This window comes from Palaemon carinicauda, chromosome 22 (genome assembly GCF_036898095.1).
Source record: "Palaemon carinicauda isolate YSFRI2023 chromosome 22, ASM3689809v2, whole genome shotgun sequence".
In the NCBI taxonomy this organism is placed as follows: Eukaryota; Metazoa; Arthropoda; class Malacostraca; order Decapoda; family Palaemonidae; genus Palaemon; species Palaemon carinicauda.
Genome location: NC_090746.1, coordinates 101,521,248 through 101,541,049, shown reverse-complemented (window position 1 = coordinate 101,541,049; position 19,802 = coordinate 101,521,248). Strand labels below are relative to the sequence as shown.

At 40.3% G+C, this 19,802-nt stretch overlaps 1 protein-coding gene across 3 annotated transcripts in view; it reads left to right on the top strand.

Moving 5' to 3' along the window:
- The first annotated feature begins 2,370 nt into the window (after positions 1-2,370).
- Positions 2,371-19,802, top strand: part of ThrRS (threonine--tRNA ligase) — a 59,564-nt gene continuing 42,132 nt past the window's right edge. Inside the window, exons 1-2 of one of the 3 annotated variants that reach the window (XM_068346588.1) lie at positions 2,376-2,506; positions 6,740-7,076. In XM_068346588.1, coding sequence (XP_068202689.1) covers positions 6,777-7,076 — 300 coding nt within the window. In that variant the 5' untranslated portion in view covers positions 2,376-2,506; positions 6,740-6,776. Of the gene's footprint in view, positions 2,637-6,739; positions 7,077-19,802 lie in introns of all 3 variants that reach the window. The other 2 variants (XM_068346590.1, XM_068346589.1) reach the window with 2 other exon arrangements.

The following is a 19,802-nucleotide window of genomic DNA, read 5'->3' as shown; positions in this document are numbered from 1 at the left end:
GTGAACCGTAACAAGAGAGGAGGATCCAATGTACTACTGTCTGGCCAGTCAAAGGACCCCATAGCACTCTAGTGGTAGTATGTCAACGGGTGGCTGGTGCCCTGGCCAACCTATTACCGCCAAATAGTATGAACTTTACAGTTTGCTTAAGGGAAATGTGATTATGTGAATGAAAATAGCCTTGATGGTTATGGTGACCAAAAATAAGCCGAATACTTGCAAAATTTCCTAGTTCATCGATCTATTGTCTTCTCTTTGTTCCCCTGCTTTCTGAATACCATATGGCTCCATTCTATTATTCTTTTTGTCCATTTATTATCTGCCATTCTCATTATATGTCATGGCTACATCCATTTCTTTTTCTTGTTAGAATATCATCTACTTTATTTTTCTCTTCTATCCATTTTTTTTTTTTTTACTGCCCCTTAGTGTCATTCCCCATCATTATTCTATCCATAGCTCCTTGAGTTGTAAGTCACTCATGTTTTAAGGTTAGTAAGTTTCTGTTGCATGAGAGAGAGAGAGAGAGAGAGAGAGAGAGAGAGAGAGAGAGAGAGAGAGAGAGAGAGAGAATATTCAAGCGTGGAAATATGCATGTTTGTACGAATATCTATATATATATATATATATATATATATATATATATATATATATATATATATATATGTGTGTGTGTGTGATACATTTCGCACATCTAGACGTGTTCTTCATATTACAATAAGCCATATATTTTTTAATCATCAATGTATGGAGTTTCTAAACGACCTCGGGATCAGAGCCCCAGGTGAAATCACACAAAGACAATAGCTTCTGACCGGTCGGGAATCGAACCCTGTTCCAAGAAATTTGTACGAACAGTGATATATATATATATATATATATATATATATATATATATATATATATATATATATATATATATATATGTGTGTGTGTGTGTGTGTGTGTGTGTGTGTGTGTGTGTGTATTTGCTACGTATTTGTTTGATACAAAAATTATTCGAGCTAATCAATTGTTTCATCATACACCAAGGGCCACTGGTCTTAAAAACGACAAAACATCTATCCCATTTATCAAGTGAATTGTGATGTTTACAAATTACATTTATCATATTTTAGCATATTTATACTCAAGTATCGTAAATAGGCTTAATGTGGTAATCTGTGGTATTTTTAAGATGTCAGATTGCATAATCTTGTTTTTTTTTTTTTTTTAATTTCTAGTTTATACATGAAAGGTCTATTTTAATGTTGTTACTGTTCTTAAAATATGTTATATTGTTCATTGATTCTCTTGTAGTTTATTTATTTCTTTTCCTTACTGGACTATTTTCCCTTTTGAAGCCCTTGGGCTTATAGCATCCTGCTTTTCAAACTAGGGTTATAGCTGCGCTTGTAATAACAACAACAACTACAATAATAATAATAATAATAATAATAATAATAATAATAATAATAATAATAATAATAATAATAATAATAATAATTGTAAGATGCCGTCAGATTACATCAGTTCAGTTGCGGGGCGGAGGGATTTGCCTTTCCATCGGCACCTCTTTAGTTGTCTTCTTTATTCTAGTTCTTTTATTTTCTCTTTTTATTCCACGTTTGATATATTCTTTTCTTTTTTCTATTCCTGCTTCCTTAAAAAAAAATTTCTAATATCTTCTTTTCCTCTTCGTATGACTGATGTAGTTCTGTTAATAGAAATAATAATAATAATACCAGCCAGTATTGCATAGATATAAGAATATAAATAGTTTTGCATCCTTTTACTGCCATCTTGCACTATTATTGTATGTCAAATTGTAATTTTGTATATTGTAACGTACTCTCATACCCCGAGAGAGGTCGCTAGAGTTAATAAAATTCTTAAATACTTAAATCCTGGTTTTGAAGACGTAGGTTAAGGTGGAAAAATAAGAGGAAAATATGTAAAGAAACCTCTGGCCTTTCATGTTTGCAGTCATCCACATAAAAAACGACACGACTAACGAGTTTATAAAGGATTTCTTTGAGAGAGAGAGAGAGAGAGAGAGAGAGAGAGAGAGAGAGAGAGAGAGAGAGAGAGAGAGAGAGAGAGAGAGAGAGAGAGAGAGAGGTTTTGATATGAGGGGTATTTTGAACCAAGCAATGTCATTAAATTATAATTGATTGCTTAATATTCAAAACTAGAATTTTCTTTTAGATGGTGATGAAAATCTTATTTTTGGTTATGGTGTAAGTCATCAGGTAATATGATAGATTAGCAAGTGATTTGTTTATAAGGAATTCAATCAATATCTGTTTTGGTTTATAATAACAAAAGTAGGAGACGAACATTCCAAAATCAAGCCATTGTTCTCTAGTCTCTGGTTATAAAATTCAGCAAGAAGAAGAAGAAGAAGATTAAAAATGATTGTGTCAGTGTGCGCTAGAAATCAGTCGTTGGTGCGCCACGTTGCTTACTGTACGTGTGACACTTTGTGCCGACGCTCGTGAGAAAAAAGATAATGTCTGAAAAGCAGGTGGATTATTGAGTCGTTTGTTAACTTCTTTAAGATGGTGATATTAAGACTTTTAGCTCGATCGAATCACTTGATCCCAAAAGATATTTCAACGCGAACGTATGCTAAAGCAGCTGCCTTTCGCAGGGGGGTTGGTAGACCTTAGTATTTAGTTGAGCCTTTTAGGGTCTTGCGTCATTGTTGTGTGATGGAATAGTTATTATTGATTTACTTTATTCGTTATGTTCAATGGAATTTATTAAATTGTAACAGTTTTCCCAACATTTTGTATCGTAGGCAAGGCTAGGCTGTTCCAGTACGTCACGGTTGACTTACTGCCGGTATCCATATGTAATGCCGGAAAAAATACTATTCATTTTTAACAACATTTGATGATGTATTTTCTTGTATATGTGAAGTATTTAAGATTCTGGAGCCATTTTATATCAGCGTCCAGTTCCTAGCTTGTGTATAAGAAATACACCAACTAACTTAAACTTCCCCTGTTTAACCTAACCTATAAGCTGTGTCCTTACCTAACAGGGGCGTTACCCCCATACACTGCCGTATTCTCAGTTTGCTGTCGTCATACATAAAGTAGCCGTTATACACCAACTAACTCGAACTTCCCCGTTTAACCTAACTTACAAGCTGTGTCCTTACCTACTTCCCTAACGGGGCCGTTACCCCCTTACACTACCATATTCTCAGTTTGCCGTCGTCATACATACAGGTAGCTGCTATTATACCAACTAACTTGAACTTAACCGTTTAACCTAACTTACAAGCTGTGTCCTTACCTACTTGCCAAACGGGGCCGTTACCCCCATACACTGCCGTATTCTTAGTTTTCCGTCATCATACATATACGTGACCGCTATCATACATACATATATGTGACCGCTATCATACATACAAAGCTTCCATTTAAGAAGTAAGCTGGCTAGCTAACCATGGGTGTGGTAGGAATCACTAAAATTGTGAATAACTTGTGTACATTGATTATAGCTGGGTTTTTTATTGTTGCATTATCATCATCATCATTAATAGAATTAGGGGTGTATGTATGATAGCGGATTCTGTATGTATTATCATGTCTAACTTAGAATATGGCATTGTAAGGGGGGTCGCCGGGGGGCGTCCCCCTCCGTTATGTAAGTAGGTAAGGCCACGCCTTGTAGGTCATTCTAGGGGGGAAAGTTCAGGTTAGTTGATGTCCATTTTTAATAAACGCGTGAGGAACTGGCCGCTGATATACAAAGGCTCCGGTTCCATTTTAGAAATAGGCTGGCTAGCCAACCGTGGGTGTGGTAGGCGTCACTAATATTGTGAATGACTTGTGTACTTGGATTACAGCGGGTGTTTTTATTGTTGCATTATTATTATCATCATCATTATTAGTGTTATTAGAGTCGTGGTAGACGGGAAAAAACTGGTTTGGCACAAAATTGGAATATCTGGGCCTTTGTATAACGACGGACAGGACCTCCCGCTTGCATAGATTGCCACCTGACATATAAACTACCCCACCTTGCAAGCCATGTCCGTACCTGCTCACCTAACCAGGGGCTATTCCCCCCTTGTGACCCCCTTAGACTGCCATGTTCTTACCAATAGGTTGTAAAATAGCGAGTTATGGGCCGTTGTCATACATACACCCTGGAATTTCAATCCCATTTTCTTTTCTGCATCTGTCAATATATTTGCCGATGCATTTTATTTATGAAGTAAAGTTTCTATTATAGTATAGTATAATAATTTACAAGTTAGGATGATTGAATAGACTTTTTCAATTATAATGTTTTGAACCCTATATCTTATTGTCGGCAGCCACTATTAATATAGTTACCGATTTAGGTGAATTAGAAAATAGTTTTCTAATGTTTTCATCTCTACATATGTTACGAGAAGCACCTCACAGCTCAAAAAGTATCTGATAGGTGGTGTTTCTGTCGTAAGTTACTTGTCCGAACAGAATCAAGTCCCTGTTTTAAATGTCTGGATATAAAATCTAATTAAGCTCTTATTTCAGTTACATCATTAAGAATAGGTTAGTGTAGAAACATGTTTGTTATATTTATTCATAATGAGAAATAGAAGCCAAGTCTAACATTTAAACAAGACTAAAATACTCACCCATATGGCTAATCCATGTAGTGCAATATGCACCGGTTGAGAGAACAGAGGAGCAGGGAGGTAATGTTAAATTGTGACCAAGACAAGCCATGGGGGAGCAAAGACCAATAAGTGATCAGATACTCTACTGTTAATTAGGCTGAACATCATACACTTAAAAGATACACTTAATTAAGTAAGGGTGTGTTTGTACTGTAATACGATGGCTATGAACAACTCCCGAGGTAATGGGGGGAAATCCCGTTTTCTTAGGCCTGACGATCCGCCGAGTTTCATGTTTTTTTACCTTTTTATATCTAGCGAAATGGTTGTATTTTTAATGTCGGCAAGGTTCCACAGGTGTAATTTAGCACTGTCATGTTTTATAGTTCTGTCATTTACAGATTTTGACATTGTTAGTTCCTTCCGAGCACTTAACATTTTTTAACAATGTTTAGTAATAGACAGCTTTGTTTCTGCCTTTTAGACTTAAGTGGTAGCATGTAATTTGATGCCATTTTATTGAAGTACACATTTGGTTTTATTGCTGAAATGATCATACTGGAAATTCCTGGGATTGTGGGTGTTTACTCTTGTTGCAATTCGTACAGGTGTTCAGAGGTGTTCAAATATTTGGGTTAGTGGAACTTTCACTTACGTGTCAAGTGAATGGTATCCACTCCATTTTTTAGTTATTTGAAGAACATAGCAATTACTTTATGATAGAATTTACGTAGATATTTGGGCAGTTTTTTAAGAAAGTTGTATTAAGAGGTTCCTACAGGTATATTTTCTTTTGAATTTTGTGTCTTAAATCTTCACAACACTGAAGTTTGTTGTTTTCAGAATAGAGAAGAGCCAAAGCTAGCTATGTTTTATTTTGATGATATTAATAGATAACACACGTTTTGCTGACATATTAGGCAAAGCATACGAGATTACGTTTACTGTATTATGATATACAGTACAATACGTAATACAGGAATAATGAAAGATAACAAGAATGAATCATCAAAAAGTTAAGAGAAGAAATCATGGAGATTTTAAAGAAAATTATAAAGATTTTATCAGAAAACCAATAAAATAGAAGTGGCAGAATTAAAACTTGTTAGAAGACCCCCCAAAAATTGTGGAAAATGGGGTAGATGAACCTCTGAGCTTAATGGGAGTGCATGTCAAAAGAGAATAAAGAGAACTCCCGTTATGTTCAATTCTGTACTGTATCCGTAAAGAGAAGGGCCATAGAATTAGGGGTAGTGCATTCAGTTTAGTACCTTGATGGTGCACTGTAGGCATTGATGAGGGGTGCTTGTAGTAGTCCATCATCCCTTGCTGTACCCATTTCCTAGCCCTCAACCTTACCTCCATTTCTGTCTCCTCTCTTTCATCTTGTTAAGCTTCTTTTTAACTTTACTATTTTGTACAGATATGGGGTTTTCCAGATATAATCCATTGCTGAATGGCATCCCTGGCCCCAGTGCAGAAATTTTATACAGTGCATCTATCCCTTGAAGGGAATAGCTTGTGTGAGGATGTGCATGATGATGACATAAGCAGAATCAGTTTGAAGCGAAGAAGAAAACCTTCAAACTTTTGTATGTTGGGAGTGGAGGGGGAGGCTTAGAGGCAGTTGGTAAGGAAAATAAGGTGTAAGACTTGATGAATGAAAAACTATGCAGGGGACTCGATAACAAATATAAGGGGACTGAGGTTCATAAGTACTATTTATTAGAAGCACTAACAGTTAATACACTACACTAATTAGCGATATGAAATTCCTTACACCTGCCCAATGTATGTTGTATTTGTTTAGTTAATGTATAACTTTGGCATTACATTTTGGTTTGTTGCAATTTAATTTTACTGGCAATTGAAGAAAGGATTCAAAATTCAATAAACTATTAGTTGTAAAAAACAATAGATATACAGCACTGTTGTTGAGTATTAATACTTGAAGATTTTAGAACAGGACATAGGCTAGGTGTATTTGTAAAGTTTGACAAAATGAGAAGCCCAATTATTGTCTTACAAGGTTTTCTTAAAAAGTGGCTTGGTGTATTTCTTTGAAATTAATGTACTTTACTGTAATATATTTTTTGAATCATTATGTATTTACTTCTGGGTTACAATCAATTTCAGTGAAGCCTAGTTTTATCAATGAAAATAGAAAGGATAAATGGCGAAGCAATTAGAAATAAGGGACTTGGACTTGCTGCTGCGGGACCAGAGTTACGTAGGTGGCCATCAGCCTTCCCAAAAGGACGCAGTACAGTGGAAGGGCCTTAAAGATGCCCCAGATTCCCAGTTCCCCAATGCTTTGCGCTGGTACCGGCACATTGCAAGTTTTGGAACTGCCATCGGCCAGTTTCCTGAAGACTCGGTGTCTCAGTGTCCGGACAGCAACATTTTAGAGGAAAAGAGGGAAAAGACCGATGCTAAAAAGCCTAAAACTACAGCGAGTGTAAGCATAGCTGAGGTGAGACAGCATGATAGGGTGCACAGATTGCTGTAGTGGGTATTTAATTGGCTCCTGATCAGTATTGTTTTTGTTGTTTTCTCTTGTTTTTTTTTTTTGTGAATGTTTATACTTTTTTTTTGTTTGAAAGTAGGTTGGGTGGCTCAATCATATTAGTTGTCTGGATTTTTAATAAATCATACAATGTAAATGGCTAATTTCAAGATAATCAATGTATTTGTTTTGCTCTTCCACACGGGGATAAAGCTTCAGTGTTCTATATTACTGTTTACGTTACAGTACTGTATTACAGTATTCAGTTTTTCAATATTAAACTTACCCGATAATCATGTAGCTGTCAACTCCGTTGCCCGACAGAATTCTATGGAGGGATACGCCAGCTATCACAATACTAGAAGGGGGTGTATTTACCAGCGCCACCTGTGGCCAGGTACTCAAGTACTTCTTGTTGACACCTCCTCAATTATTCCTCTGTCGTGCTTCCGGCAAGACGTTCTGGGATACGCTTATGTTCTTGGAGTATTTTCACGACTTTGGTGAAGTATTTCTCTTTGATTTCGGCTGTCGCTTTACTGGAAACTTCTTTATTAGCTTAGTTAGCTTTTGGAATTAATTTGATTAATTATGGTGACGAGAGAGTATGAACTCTCGTTCACTTTTCAATGGCCGACCCTTCCCTTAGGGAAGTGTTGGTGTCTAAGAGAGTATAGACTCTCTTTCTTAATTTTGCTTAACAAAAGTTATAGATTTATTTTATATCTCTCCGCCTCTTATAGGCCTCTTCGATTAACTTCCTTTTATTATAAACTCATTAAAATTAATTTTTATATTTGTTTATATTCGACCTTCCTAATAGTAGGCGGTCTTTTACCGAAGTTAATAAACTTTGAGCCCGTCATTTCGGTTTTACCTGTTAACATATTATGCTATTTCCGCCACAGAGTTTGAAAGATTTTCTTTGACAGTCTCGTACTGTTTTCAAAGTTGAACTAACATTTTGTTTTGTCTCTGCAGTTGTTGACGTTCAGAACGTTCAACTTGCACTCTATCGTTACGATAGAGAAAGAATGTTCACGGTTTCACGTTGCAGTAAGAGTAACCGTGTCTAGCGTTTTGTTCATTCTTTCTTAACTTAATGGTTTTGATCCTAATAAAGGAACTTTTCAGTTTTTTCTTTAACAATAATATGTTTTAACGATATATATGATTGGGCTCTTCTCTCAGGTTCTAAGTCAAGAGAGAGAGAGAGAGAGAGAGAGAGAGAGAGAGAGAGAGAGAGAGAGAGAGAGAGAGAGAGAGAGACGGAGGGAGAAAGAGGATAAACGTTTCATTCAAGCCTGCCAGGCGTACGAGTAACGTCGTTATCGTTTTTTGCTCTTCTCCCTAGTCTCTTTAGGGGAAGAAACTAAACGTTTCTAGAGTGATCTAGTGTTTAGTCTCTTTCCAACCACTGAATTATCTTTCATTAGATTTTTCTGTTACATTGTAATTCTGTTTTCGCAATTACTAACTTTGAGAAAGGATAGAATTGCGTATTTCAGGTACAAACCACTTAAAGTTTCGAGTTCAGTGAAATAAGTGCAAACAGAAATCAAAGTGATAAGTGATTAGTGCGTGAGGGTACTTTTGTGCGCGCCAGTCGTCCTCCCAGTCCGGGACCTCTTGCAAGCTCCCAAGCCCAGGGGAGAAGCAATGTCGAAAGGCATAAGGGTTCAGCAGGCCTTGATCGGCGCACAGAAGTATTCTCGGTGGTTGTGGGCGTGTCTTACCGAGACCGTCACTCCCACCCGCAGACGATTGAGCCCTTATTTTGCTCGTCTGCAGAAGAGATTAGGGGAGAAAATAAAGGCAGAGTAACGCTGGTCTCAGGTCTCAAGACCTCTTAAACGTTAAGTCCAGACCTATGCCAGACGTACGAAGTTAAAGTTCACAACCCGAATGCAGTCATTGGGTTAGCTCTGACTCTCCTCAGTCATCAGTTGATTACACTCCGCCTAAGAGGAGTAAGGTTCTGCCACAACAGATCTCTGCTGTTAAGGCTTTACCTCAGCAGAACTTAGTGTCTGCCGACCCCAAGTTAACTCTACTGCAGTCCATACAGTCACAACTTTCGGTCTTGATGCGTGAGTGTCGGGCTGAGAGTGTTGCGCCTCCGCCTACACTCCCCCCCCCCGCCTATGATCGCTCCGCCTGATCACAGTACCACTGCCAGGCGTACGATGTTGTGAACTCTACTACAGTCCATGCAAGCACAGCTTTCGGACTTGATGCGTGAGTGTCGGGCTGAGAGTGTTGCTCCTCCGCCTCCGCCTACACTCCCTCCACCTACACTCGCTCCGCCTGATCACAGTACCATCTGCCAGGCGTACGATGTTGTGGACTCTACTACAGTCCATGCAAGCACAGCTTTCGGACTTGATGCGTGAGTGTCGGGCTGAGAGTGTTGCTCCTCCGCCTCCGCCTACACTCCCTCCACCTACACTCGCTCCGCCTGATCGCAGTACCACCTGCCAGCAGTTCCACCTGCCAGGCGTACGATGTTAAGCCACGTGCTGAGTTTGCTGTTCCCTGTGGTGTTCAGCCTCCGCCTTCCTTAAGGCAACCTTTACATTGGGATCAGGAGGATTATACCTCTCTTCCTCCGCCTCCACTTGAGTCAGTCTCCTCAGCTCTTGCTGCAGCGAGCTCAACCCTCCACAAGGCAAGCACCACAACACCTTAGCCTTGCGCCTCAGGAGCCTCAGCTTGCGAGACATTTACCTTGTTCTGCGCAGCCTCTTCCTCATCGCGCTCCGCTCACACCACAGGAACTGGAACTTGCTACTCCGCTTCCGCCAACCGCTCAGCAAGCGCAACCCTTGGGTTCAACCACTCATGCTAGGAGTCAGCCTCCTCCACCCATGCGCCTTCCTTCTGCTTGTCTTTTATTCAGCCTTTGCAGACTGAGCCTCAGGTGTTCCCTCATCGGAGTCTTGAAGAGGAAACCACAACTATTGTTGTTCCAGCTCGTTCTGACTCTGCTGTTCAGCATACCTTACCTCCATTTTCATACCATGGTTTAAACCCCATGCAAGCATGCATAAAGCACTCTAGCACTGATCATGGAATTTCTGAGAAATGTTAAACGCCATGCACACGCTCTGCTTTCCTTACAGCAGGCTCTGCTTACAGCAGGCTCTGCTTACTACATGCTCAGCATTCAGCATGCTCTGCATTCAGCATGCTTTGCATACAACATGCTCTGCATACAGCATTCTCTGCATTCAGCATGCTCTGCATACAACATGCTCTACATACAGCATGCTCTGCATACAGCATACTCTGCATACATCATGCTCTGCATACCTTTCCGCATGCTTCTCAACACATCTTGGGTTGTTGCCAACTCACTAGACTGTCAAGCAGTTTCATAACGTTGCCTTCTAGTCTGCTGCTTTTGCACCAGTGAACCCTCACTCAGAGAACTTAGCTTTTCTAGGATAAGGTCCCTGTAGATGAGAAAGTTCTTTTCTCCCTCCTTCTGATATTCCCTTGAGGACTCTGTCATTTGGAGGGAGCCTTTAGCTGCATAACCTCTTATGGACTTTTATTTAAGCATAACATGCTTACAGGGAAGGTAATGGTTACACTTCAGCCGCTAATCCCGTCTGTTACCACACCTGCTCCCATAGACCTTGAGCTGTGTTGCATGACATGCAGTCCAAGCTTAGTCCTTGTTAGAGGATTTTTTGTTTACGGAGTCAATGTGTCACGGGGAAGACGTTCAACAACCAACAGAAGGGACTTGTTGTGACGCAGTGCGGCAACCTCAGCAACCCGTTAAGGAGTTGTCTGTACGACCCAGACAGTCTAGACAGATTCGGGTTGTCACTGTACTTCTCGCTTGCCCATGATTGACAGTTTACAGACTGTGCAGCAGTATCATGATCTTGTGTCCGGCTCCGTCAGACGACTGGCTTTTAAGAGCTCCCACAAGTCGTTGCTGTCTGGAGATTTTCAAATGGACTATGGATCTGACCAAGGAACTGGGCCTCCTGGTCAATTTTGAGGAGTCTCAGCTCGTTCCATCCCAGACCATTGTCTCCTTGGGTATGGATCTTCAGAGTCGAGCTTTTCGGACTTGTCCGTCGGCCCCAAGGATCTTCCAAGCCCTAGAATGCATCCAGAGCATGCTGAGAAGGAACCGATGCTTAGTCAGGCAGTGGATGAGTCTTACAGGGACACTTTCATCGCTGGCCCTGTTCATCGAGTTAGGGAGACTCCACCTCCGCCCCCTTCAGTATCATCTAGCTGCTCACTGGATAAAGGACATGACGCTAGAGACGGGCTCAGTTCCTGTTTCCGAAGAGATGAGGTCTACTCTAACGTGGTGGAAGAACAGCATTCTTCTCAAGGAAGGTCTACCATTGGCTGTTCAGACCCCCGACCACCCTCTCTTCTCGGACGCATCGGACACGGGCTGGGGTGCGACACTGGACGGACAGGAATGCTCGGGAACATGGAATCAGGAGCAAAGGACACTTCACATCTATTGCAAGGAGTTGTTGGCAGTTCATTTGGCCTTGATAAACTTCAAGTCCCTCCAGCTTAACAAGGTGGTGGAGGTGAACTCCGACTACACCACAGCCTTGGCTTACATCTCCAAGCAGGGAGGGACTCATTCGAGGAAGTTGTTCGAGATCGCAAGGGACCTCCTCATTTGGTCAAAAGATCGAAAGCTCACGCTGGTAACGAGGCTCATTCAGGGCGATATGAATGTCATGGCAGATCGCCTCAGCCGGAAGGGTCAGGTCTTCCCCACAGAGTGGACCCTTCACAAGAATGTTTGCAGCAGACTTTGGGCCCTGTGGGGTCAGCCAACCATAGATCTATTCGCTACCTCGATGACCAAGAGGCTCCTCTTGTATTGTTCTCCGATTCCAGACCCAGCAGCAGTTCGCGTGGATGCCTTTCTGCTGGATTGGTCCCATCTCGACCTGTATGCATTCCCGCCGTTCAAGATTGTCAACAGGGTACTTCAGAAGTTCGCCTCTCACAAAGGGACACGGCTGACGTTGGTTGCTCCCCTCTGGCCCGCGAGAGAATGGTTCACCGAGGTACTGCAATGGCTGGTCGACGTTCCCAGGACTCTTCCTCCTAGAGTGGACCTTCTGCGTCAACCTCACGTAAAGAAGGTACACCCAAACCTCCACGCTCTTCGTCTGACTGCCTTCAGACTATCGAAAGACTCTCAAGAACTAGAGGCTTTTCGAAGGAGGCAGCCAGAGCGATTGCCAGAGCAAGGACGACATCCACTCTCAGAGTCTATCAGTCTTAATGGGAAGTCTTCCGAAGCTGGTGCAAGGCCAATGCAGTTTCCTCAACCAGTACCACTGTAACCCAGATTGCTGACTTCCTGTTACATCTAAGGAACGTAAGATCCCTATCAGCTCCTACGATCAAGGGTTACAGAAGTATGTTGGCAGCGGTTTTCCGCCACAGAGGCTTGGATCTTTCCTCCAACAAAGATCTACAGGACCTCCTTAGGTCTTTTGAGACCTCAAAGGAACGTCGGTTGTCCACTCCAGGCTGGAATCTAGACGTGGTCCTAAGGTTCCTAATGTCATCAGAATTTGAACCGCTCCAATCAGCCTCTTTTAAGGACCTCACATTAAAAACTCTTTTCCTCGTGTGCTTAGCAACAGGTAAAAGAGTAAGTGAGATCCACGCCTTCAGCAGGAACATAGGTTTCACATCTGAAACGGCTACATGTTCCTTGCAGCTCGGTTTTTTGGCTAAAAACGAGCTTCCTTCCCGTCATTGGCCTAAGTCGTTCGAGATCCCAAGCCTGTCCAACATGGTGGGGAACGAACTGGAGAGAGTACTTTGCCCAGTTAGAGCTCTTAAGTACTATCTAAGAAGGTCAAAACCATTACGAGGACAATCAGAAGCCTTATGGTGTGCTATCAAGAAGCCTTCTCTGCAGAGTGTTATGGATGCAACCTATTGGAGAAGCAAGTCAGTGTTCGCATCATTCTTTCTCAAAGATGTCCAGTCTCTTTACGAGTACTGCTACACCCTGGGTCCATTCGTAGCAACGAATGCAGTAGTAGGCGAGGGCTCAGCCACTACATTCCCATAATCCCATAACTTTTTAACCTTTCTCTTGAATACTTTTTATGGGTTGTACGGTCGGCTAAGAAGCCTTCCACATCCTTGTTGATTTGGCGGGTGGTCAATTCTTTCTTGAGAAGCGCCAAGGTTAAAGGTTGTGATGAGGTCCTTTAGTATGGGTTGCTGCCCTGTATACTTTAGCACCTTTGAGTTGATTCAGCCTCCCAAGAGGAACGCTGCGCTCAGTAAGGAAGACGATCTTATTAAAGGCAGAGTAACGGTTCAAGTCGACTTCCTTACCAGGTACTTATTATTTCATTGTTATTGTGGATAACTGATTATATGAAATACGGGATACTTAGCTATCCTTTAGTCTTGTACACTGGTTTTTCACCCACCCCCCTGGGTGTGAATCAGCTACATGATTATCGGGTAAGTTTAATATTGAAAAATGTTATTTTTATTGATAAAATAAATTTTTGAATATACTTACCCGATAATCATGATTTAATCGACCCTCCCTTCCTCCCCATAGAGAACCAGTGGACCGAGGAATAATTGAGGAGGTGTCAACAAGAAGTACTTGAGTACCTGGCCACAGGTGGCGCTGGTAAATACACCCCCTTCTAGTATTGTGATAGCTGGCGTATCCCTCCATAGAATTCTGTCGGGCAACGGAGTTGACAGCTACATGATTATCGGGTAAGTATATTCAAAAATTTATTTTATTAATAAAAATAACATTTTTATGAAATGCATTTGTTACTGCCCAAATACAAACCCTGTCCCTTTAATAGGTGTTTGATTTCAACAAAGTTGGATCTATTAAAACTTATAACGAGGTGTCTGTAGTTAAGGGCCGATGGCTTTGAATCCCCGCCTCCTCACCCGCACACTGAGTAGCCATACATTTCAGCACCAGAACAGTATGCATGTACTGTCTTCGCTTGATTTTATCCCTTTGTTTTGAGATTGTGGGTGTGTGTGTGTTTGTAATGGAGAATCCACAGATAGGGAAGCATCCAGCCATAGTAAACTTGACTGAAATTGTGGAAATTTCATAGGTTGAGCCGGAAGTGAATCCCCTTGCTTTTGTAGCCTATATGCTGGTGCTTTACTGATCGTATTTATACCCCGGTGATGAGTGCAGGTTGTGGCTGTGGTCTGAGTACTGCGAGAGAAGATGTGTGAGAGGGACTCACGCTTTCGGGCTCTCCCCCAAACTGAAGTAGTCCTCTAGCTCTCCTTGTACTGTTGTGCCTTCTTCAACTTCCTGTAGAGCCAAGTTCTTTGGAGAACTGGAAAAGAAAGATGACTCTGATCAGGCATCAGGGCAAGAATTAGGTGAGGCAGATTTACCTCTAATGACCGATTATCAAATTTTCAGGGACCTGAACCTAAGGACCTTAGGCATCGATGGCATTACATCTGTAGAGAAGCTGCTGAAGATTTAAGCGTACGCTATAATCCTCAGGGCTTCTCCTATTGGGCCTACCTTATCTATCACCTCACTTACAGAGGGAGCTCTGAAGATAAGGTAATACTTTTTGGTCAGTCCTGGCAAGCACAAGGAAAAGATCCCTGATCCTCCTCTTCTGTGCTATCGTCCCTGCTTGCAAGAAAACTCAACAAGGAGTTCTGGAAAGGGAAAGAAGACACACCTTCCTCCTTCTCCTCCCACCCCTGTACCTTTGACATTGTCCTCTGCTATAGAACCTAGTCCCAGGAGGACCAGGGAACCATCCTCTCAGACTGGGCTTGTAGATATTCGTCTAGTGATCATGAGATGCGAGATATGGGGAGATGCACCCAGACCCTCCAGCCAGAAAATGTCCTTTGCCTCTGTACTCCACCCATGTAAGAGAGAAGGATTTTCCTTCTTGTTTGACTAATGGGTTGAGGAGGAGATCAGCCCTGTTTGCATCAAAGTTTCACCGGAACCTCATAAAGACTTTTTGTCTTCCATTAACAAGCTGCCCAAGAACTCACCTGTCTGCAGGTCTTTCCCACACACTCCTGTTTGCCCTTCATTGGTACAGACCCCCGTCCTGTCACCCAAGATGCACACGAAGGCAAGAGGCCTCATCCAGGTCAAAGAGGAGTCACACCTTATTGATGTTACTATTTCATTGATCTACCAACCCAGAGATATCTTAGGTCCTGAAAGGGGCATGTGAAGCAAAAAGATCTGCCATAAAAACGTCCCTTTCTTGAGGGAGTAAGAGTTCTGGGATACTAGACCTTTCAGCATTTGAGTTGTAGCTAGCGCCAGCTGAAGCTGCAAATCTGGAGATGGAGGCGACGATCCTCAAGGTCTTGTCTCTTATCCAAGAGTTTAATAACCTTGTGGAGGCAACTTGGGCACCAGTCAAGGATGGGATTTCTTCCATTGATCGGTGCTTCTGCTATTTCAGTGATTGATTCCCGTCCTTGAACTACCTTGGTCAGAGCTTGGTCAAAGCCTTTGGATAGCGTGGGTGCTTAGATCACTGGATCGAGGAACTCGCTACACTTGAGTCATTCGAGCAAGATCTTACTTTCTTTGATCTCTCCTCAAAAGAGGTTATATGTTATGGAGTATGCCAACCCCCCTCTGCATCCTGTTGATGCTGCCGCTACATCTTTCACTACAGGGACTTTGGTCGAAAGACTTGTGACAGAGGGAACTTTGTTCTCACCTTGGAAGTTACCTCTATGGCAATCCTCCAGGCAACTTCTTGCTTAGACCACTGGTCAGGAGCTGTTACTTAATACTCCACTTCCCAGGACCTGGCAAATCTGGAGAACAAGAAGTTTGGTAACTTCACACCAATGAGCTAACTGGGTACTATAAAGGAGAAATGGGATAATCCCTAAGTTTGTAAGGCTGATCAGCTAATGAGAGGCACTAGCACTGAGGTTTGCAGAATCCAGCCCTGTTCCCATCTCATGACACCAATGATACAATAAAAAATGGAGGAAGATGAGTCAGGACACCCATCAGACAGTCACCTTTAAAGCCTCGTCACCTCAAATGTATCTCTCAGAACTTTGACTGTGACCCTTCTTTAGTTTAAGAGTGTCTCTAAGAACACCATATCCCTCTGGCTTCGGGAAACCATCAGCCAAACGTATCCACCATCAACTGAGTATCCAGAGAAATTTTCTCAAGAAGTCAGAAGGATTAGATCAACTGTAGCCTTGAGGAACTTAGTTACCTGTCAGTGTTTCAAGTTTTAAAGTCTGAAATCTGGAAATGCCAGATAACCTTCATGCCCCACTGTGGTAGTATACCCACAAGTTCTGTGACATGTTTTCTCTCGGAATAGTGGTAGCTGCGTATCAGGTTCTGTAGCAACCCTAGCTTCTTCACATGACAAGAAGCATATCATTTAAGATATCGGTAACAACGTAATTTTAGGATCCAAGTTAAAATGTCTGGGCCGGCTTCCTCTTTTCTTTCCCCTCCCTTGGGCTGTAGTTGTCATAATGTTATTTGCTGGATTGGACATTGATGCAGGTAAGCTTCCGTATCTAGCAACTTTCCTGTACATTTAGATATAGTAGAAGTATCTTCCTTGCGAGGGGGAGGATTGTCATATGTATACATCACATTTTTTTTTTTTAATCGACTATGCACTTCTGTCACAGTCTATCTAATCGACGTAAACCTAGCCTCTCACCCGAAAAGCTTCTCTCAAGGTGATAAATGTTGGACAAGAGTCATCACTTCTGCATCTTTACAGGTCCAACTGTTCAACATCCTCTGATTTTAAACCAGCCAGCTTGATTATATTAACTTCTCCCCTTTAAAGATAAGTCTCCTAATAAAGGATGGCGGGTTTGTATTGGTGTAGGAATGAATGACATATTTTTAAAGTAATTTGTATTCTTTCTAACTATAAACCCATCCTAAAGGTACACTTCTTACCTCAAATAGCTCCCCCCCCCACAAGTTCTAGGTGAAGGTCAAAGTGGCTACTCAGTGTGATGGTAAGGGGTGGGCTTCCCCACCACCTGCCAGTAACTACCAACACCTCGTTATAAATTTAACAGCCTAGTTGCCAGCTTTGTGGAAAGCATACTCCTATTAAAGGACTTAGGTTTGTGTGGTTACAAAAAATACAAATTGGTTAAAAAAGTATGAAGCAAAAGATGATACAGTATGCCTATTTCTGGTTGAAAATTAGGTAAATGAGAATGTAAAAACAAAAAAAAAAATGGTGGAGGCTATTTCCTTAGAATCTGGTTTTTTTCCTTAGTGTATGTGAACGATGGGGAAAAAACTATTGTAAGGCTTTAGTGTTAGTTATTAGTGATTCACATATACACTTTTAAGTCTTGGTTAGATCTGTTTTCAGAATCTTGTTCAAATTTATCACCAGAATATATTGTTGTAGGTTTGAAAAGACAGACTGTTCACTCTTGCTCTTTAACAATTGCCCAACGTATATAGTATTGTGTATTCATACAGCAATGATCTTTGCATTGACTTGTTAGCTGGGGTTTTAGGTATTGTTCTCTCAAATTTTCGTTTTATATACTTTTTCTGTGGTGTTGTATACCTTGGAAAGGTTGGTTCTTGGGAAATATTTTCAGCATAGTTTTTTTTATTATGTATTCCATTTTAGCAGTAGGCCTCTCAAGATAGTTATCTGAAATATTTAATTTTCACAAGAACATTTAGCTTAGTTATGTTGCTGTCATTAAAGACTATAATTGTATTTCTCTTTAATTTTTGGTAGAGAAAATTCTGTGTACATACCGTATTTTAGTTTGCTTTTGTGTGAGCGTGACAGTAATGGTTTAGACATCGTGAAGTTGGTTATTCAAATGCATTGAAAGTTGAATGATTTTTACAAATTTATTTTGTAACTACCGGTAGTAAGACCTCTAATGGCATATCACATCAAAGTTTATATGTGAAATTGTAATCAGTTTAAATTTGTCGTGTGCAAGGTGTTTATGGTAGTTTACCATTTTCTAATGTTTCTGAAAACTTTTAAGGGAGTTTTTGATATTAAATAGCCCTAGGTTTTTGTATAATTTTACTTGTGTAATTGATAAATGTTATTAAATTTTAATGGAGGATTAGTCATGTATTCATATTTCTTGTGAGAATAGGCATGAAGAGCATTATAAAGGAAGGAGTTTTTTAGTATATAGAAATGAGGCCCTTTGCATCAATAGGCGTAGGAGATGATGATTATGAGATATGTTTAGGTCAGGTTCTACAGAATTTCTTTTGCATTTAGAACAGTTTATAGGTTGTGGATGCAATGGATTGGCAGTTTTTAGCAATCTAGGGATTAGTGAATACCGCAGTGAAACTGTGAACCATTAATTAGAGAGAGTAATTACATTTTGTTTTAACATGACCAGACACATCTATTGACAGATGAGCAAAGAGTTTGTCGGCTGGGTATGGTCTTGATTTTAGTTGTTTCTTGGTGCATTGCCATAAATCCTGTCTTTAATTTCCTTGATGCTACTTACATATACATTACTATACTGTGCAGTGTTTCATATGATGTGACTGTCTGTAGGTGGTATGAAACATGTTTAAGGGTATGAGTCACAGTATATTGGAACAAAATTATAGATTGTGTTTGTCAAGATTCCTTGGGTATTAATTGATTGATAGATTAATATGAGGAAGAGCTATAGCCTTTGCCTACTTGAATACTTTTTAAGTTTTATTTTAAAACTCTTGTTTGATTATGGACTGTTTTAAAGCATGATTTTTTTTTTTCAAAGATCATACACTTCAATATGTTGTCGCCTTGACTTTGAAATTGATCCTTATCTTCTAAAATTCCATTCCCAAACACACTGACTGTTACTAGTTTGTAGTATAGTATAGAAACAAGTCTGGATCCTGTCTTCTGCTTACGTAAATGTTGACTTTACTAAAGTATATCAGCTTATATGTTACGAGTAATTTTTAACTAACCAAATTCCCTTCCAAAGAGGACCACAGATGAACTGAAATGGAAGGCAATTAATTATAAGAGCCTGATTGTGGAAATCATGTGCAAGGCTATGATTATTTAGAGCAACAGCTTTTTCCTGTAAAGTAGTAATTTTCATTCATTGGAAAGTATCATGGGATAGTTACAATTAGTTTGCTATCATACATTTAAGAAATTCTTATTATATATTAAATTTACTAACACTTCATATCGACGCAAGAAAATTGGCACAAGTATGGAGTCAGTTCTTTTAATTAGGTATTAAAGATTATTGAAAGTTAAGTATATTTATAGTTTGACTTTAGAAACATTAAAAGATCACCCAAGTTAGTTTCCATTACTGGATGCATTTTGTTATTGTTGGATACTTCATTGGTTTTTTAATTTTATTTATTGAATTCTTCTTGTATAAGCATCTTGAGAGGTTAAGGCTGATCATGATCTCATGCAGTCCTATGTGAATGTGTAGTGACCTTTTTTTTATTAGTTTAATTTGTTTTGAACATGTAAACGTACTTATTGTTTTTTGTTTTTGATGGTAACCTTTTCAGTTTGCTTATGCATGGATTTTAACTAGATTATAAAACATAAATGTTATATGTATCTGTTTGTTATAATCACTCGATTTCTGTGTATTCAAGTAAGAGTTGCTTTTTGGTAAACAGCACTCAGTTTTTTCCTG